Raw genomic sequence first — 2421 nt, 5'->3', positions numbered from 1 at the left:
ATAATCATCAAAATGGTTGAATAGTGTATTACGTTACACTAGTTTTTTTATGTTGCACGATAAAAGGTTCATTACTCTCAATCAGAGAACATATCTATGAATATGTCAATTGGGGCCTAGCATGGAAATCTACTTAGGAGCTTGGATTATATGGGGACGATGCCCTGGAATGAGAGAAATATATTGCATCCCTGTGATGTTCATGTAAGGATTAAAGGTTAGCCAGACGAGATTATTTGGTCAAAGAGACCAGTTGGTTAGCATTATATTCCCAATATTGGGTCTCGATTTTTATTTTTTTTTGGGTGAAAGTAGGGTTTTTGGGGCTTTAAATGGTACTTCAAGGTGATATGGAAAATGAAATGTTCATTACAATTAAGGGTTTTCCACTGGCTAGAACTTGGACAATAATGTTTTCACCTGGAACAAGGTTGAAGAAGAGAGTGTGCATCATTTGCTTATATTCTGTCCTTTTCTCACTATTCAAGTTTTATATTCTGTCCTTTTCTCGCTATTCAAGTTTTGGAAAGAGATAGAGGGGCTTGCAAGATATGTTTGTAGGAGTCCTCTTGCAGAAGACTGATTAAATCATTGGTGTGAAAATCATACTGTGAAGAGGTTTGAAGCTTTACTTACTATCATTGCCTGGGGAGTTTAATTAGCTTATTTGAGAATAAATTAACCCTAATAATCCAATCTACATAGCAAGGACTGAACAATCTTAGTTTTTTCAAACAGTTGAAAGATAACAAACCCCCCAGATATTTTACCCAAGATAGATTGTTGTGCAACTAATTGATAAATCAATGGCTTAGGAATTTTTTTTGATGATGCTGCTCAGGGACAACCTCAATTCAGTGGAGCTGGTGGAATAATTTTCTTTAAGAGGTGCTTATTTTTTCAGTCTAAAGCCGGTCTAGAGAAAGAACTAACCATTAACAAATTTCAGAGTTCAATTAACAAATTTTCAAAGCTCGTGACCTTAAAGTTGACTCTCTTTCTTGCTGATGGAAAAATGTGTAAACAACATCCAAATTTATGTGATTCATAAATGGTAATAAACTAGATGAAGAGTGCATGCACTATGGAAAGACAAATGTTAAGATCGATTTTGAGGAAGTCTAGTTCATCACAAAACAATTTTACCATCTTTTTTCAACATGTGTAACAGGAAAAGGATTGAGATGACAGATGGTCTTTCCAAAACTGTTAAAGATCCATTTTCCATAGTTTTCAGCTAAAGAGGAGAACACGCAATGCTTCGTTGAATTAATTCCAAATTTCTGCTATGTGTAGATTGGGTTTACATATTCTGATTTTAATGTTTTTCCTCAGCGGTGCGGCGAGGATCTCTGCAAGACTTCAGGTAGGCAGGTTTTTGTGACCATTTTATAACTTATAATTACAGAATGTTGAGAGAATGCGAGGGTTTTAGCAGTCTTTAAAACAGATTTAAAACAAAATGAAGGGCATTAAAACCACGATTTGACGACTGCAGAGACGGTGCAGGAATTTACCAGGAGGTAACAGAGCTCAGTCCGGCGGGCACTGGGTTGCAGAGTTTCAATGCGCGCAGCGCTTCAGTCCTGCGGGCACTGGGTTGCAGAGCAAACGGGTTCTGGTTGCAGAGTTAAATTGGCGCGCGAAAGTATTTCTCAGAATTATGTTATTGAACGAGACGGGGTGGGTCCCGCGTGGGTCATCGGAAACGCGAGGTGGCCGCCGGAGTCCGATGCCTATGGATATGTATGCCATCCCAAGTTTGCACCACATACATAGCTGGCAAGGGCATTAATGACACAATATATGGCTGGTTAGCCCTTGCCCAAAAAAGGAAGTAACACGGAAATCAGTGTGGTGGTCACCACAAAGGCTGTCCTCCACACAAGCCTGAAGAGATTCACGTTGAACCGCCCATAAAAAGGTATTGCCAGAGCGTATTCCTTGTTAGTGAAGTCACTATCTTGCCACTTTTTGCAGGCCTTCAATAAATGCAAACAGTGGTTGGCTGTAAACGTGCAATGACAAAGACAAACAGCACAGTACGTCAACGTTTGTCATGAGTCAGCATTCTGCCGTAACAATGGGGTTTTTTTTTTTTCTCACCCAAGATATTTCGTCAGCGGACATAATTCTGGTAATAATTTTGATTTATGAGTTAATTGACTTAACCGTTAGAATTAGTTTAATTCACAATAATTCAAATTAATTAAAATAGATGGTTAGAAATTAGTAATCAATCATATTGAACTGAACACAAGTGTCTTTAACTCAAATTAACTGTTTTAACTGAGTGACAAGGTCATGTCACCTTAGTTCAAACTACAATCCAGATTGCTAAATGTGCCCCCCAAAAAAATCTCAAAATATATAAGATTCTCACCAAACAAATGTTTGAATAGTAATTATCTATGGTTACTA

The 2421-nt window shown here is 37.9% G+C and overlaps 1 protein-coding gene across 1 annotated transcript; it reads left to right on the top strand.

Moving 5' to 3' along the window:
- Positions 1 to 651: 651 nt before the first annotated feature.
- Positions 652 to 1795, top strand: LOC149192792 (uncharacterized). Its single transcript, XM_089407112.1, has 2 exons — positions 652 to 1366; positions 1499 to 1795. The coding sequence occupies exons 1-2, from the start codon at positions 1289 to 1291 to the stop codon at positions 1793 to 1795; spliced, it is 375 nt and encodes a 124-aa protein (XP_089263238.1). The 5' UTR covers positions 652 to 1288.
- The last annotated feature ends 626 nt before the right edge of the window (positions 1796 to 2421 follow it).

The sequence above is a fragment of the Pinus tabuliformis genome, chromosome 2_2, assembly GCF_031772625.1.
Source record: "Pinus tabuliformis cultivar Carrire ecotype Pingquan chromosome 2_2, CPIR1, whole genome shotgun sequence".
In the NCBI taxonomy this organism is placed as follows: Eukaryota; Viridiplantae; Streptophyta; class Pinopsida; order Pinales; family Pinaceae; genus Pinus; species Pinus tabuliformis.
The sequence above is the reverse complement of the archived record's forward strand: the minus strand, read 5'-3'. Positions and strand labels throughout refer to the sequence as shown.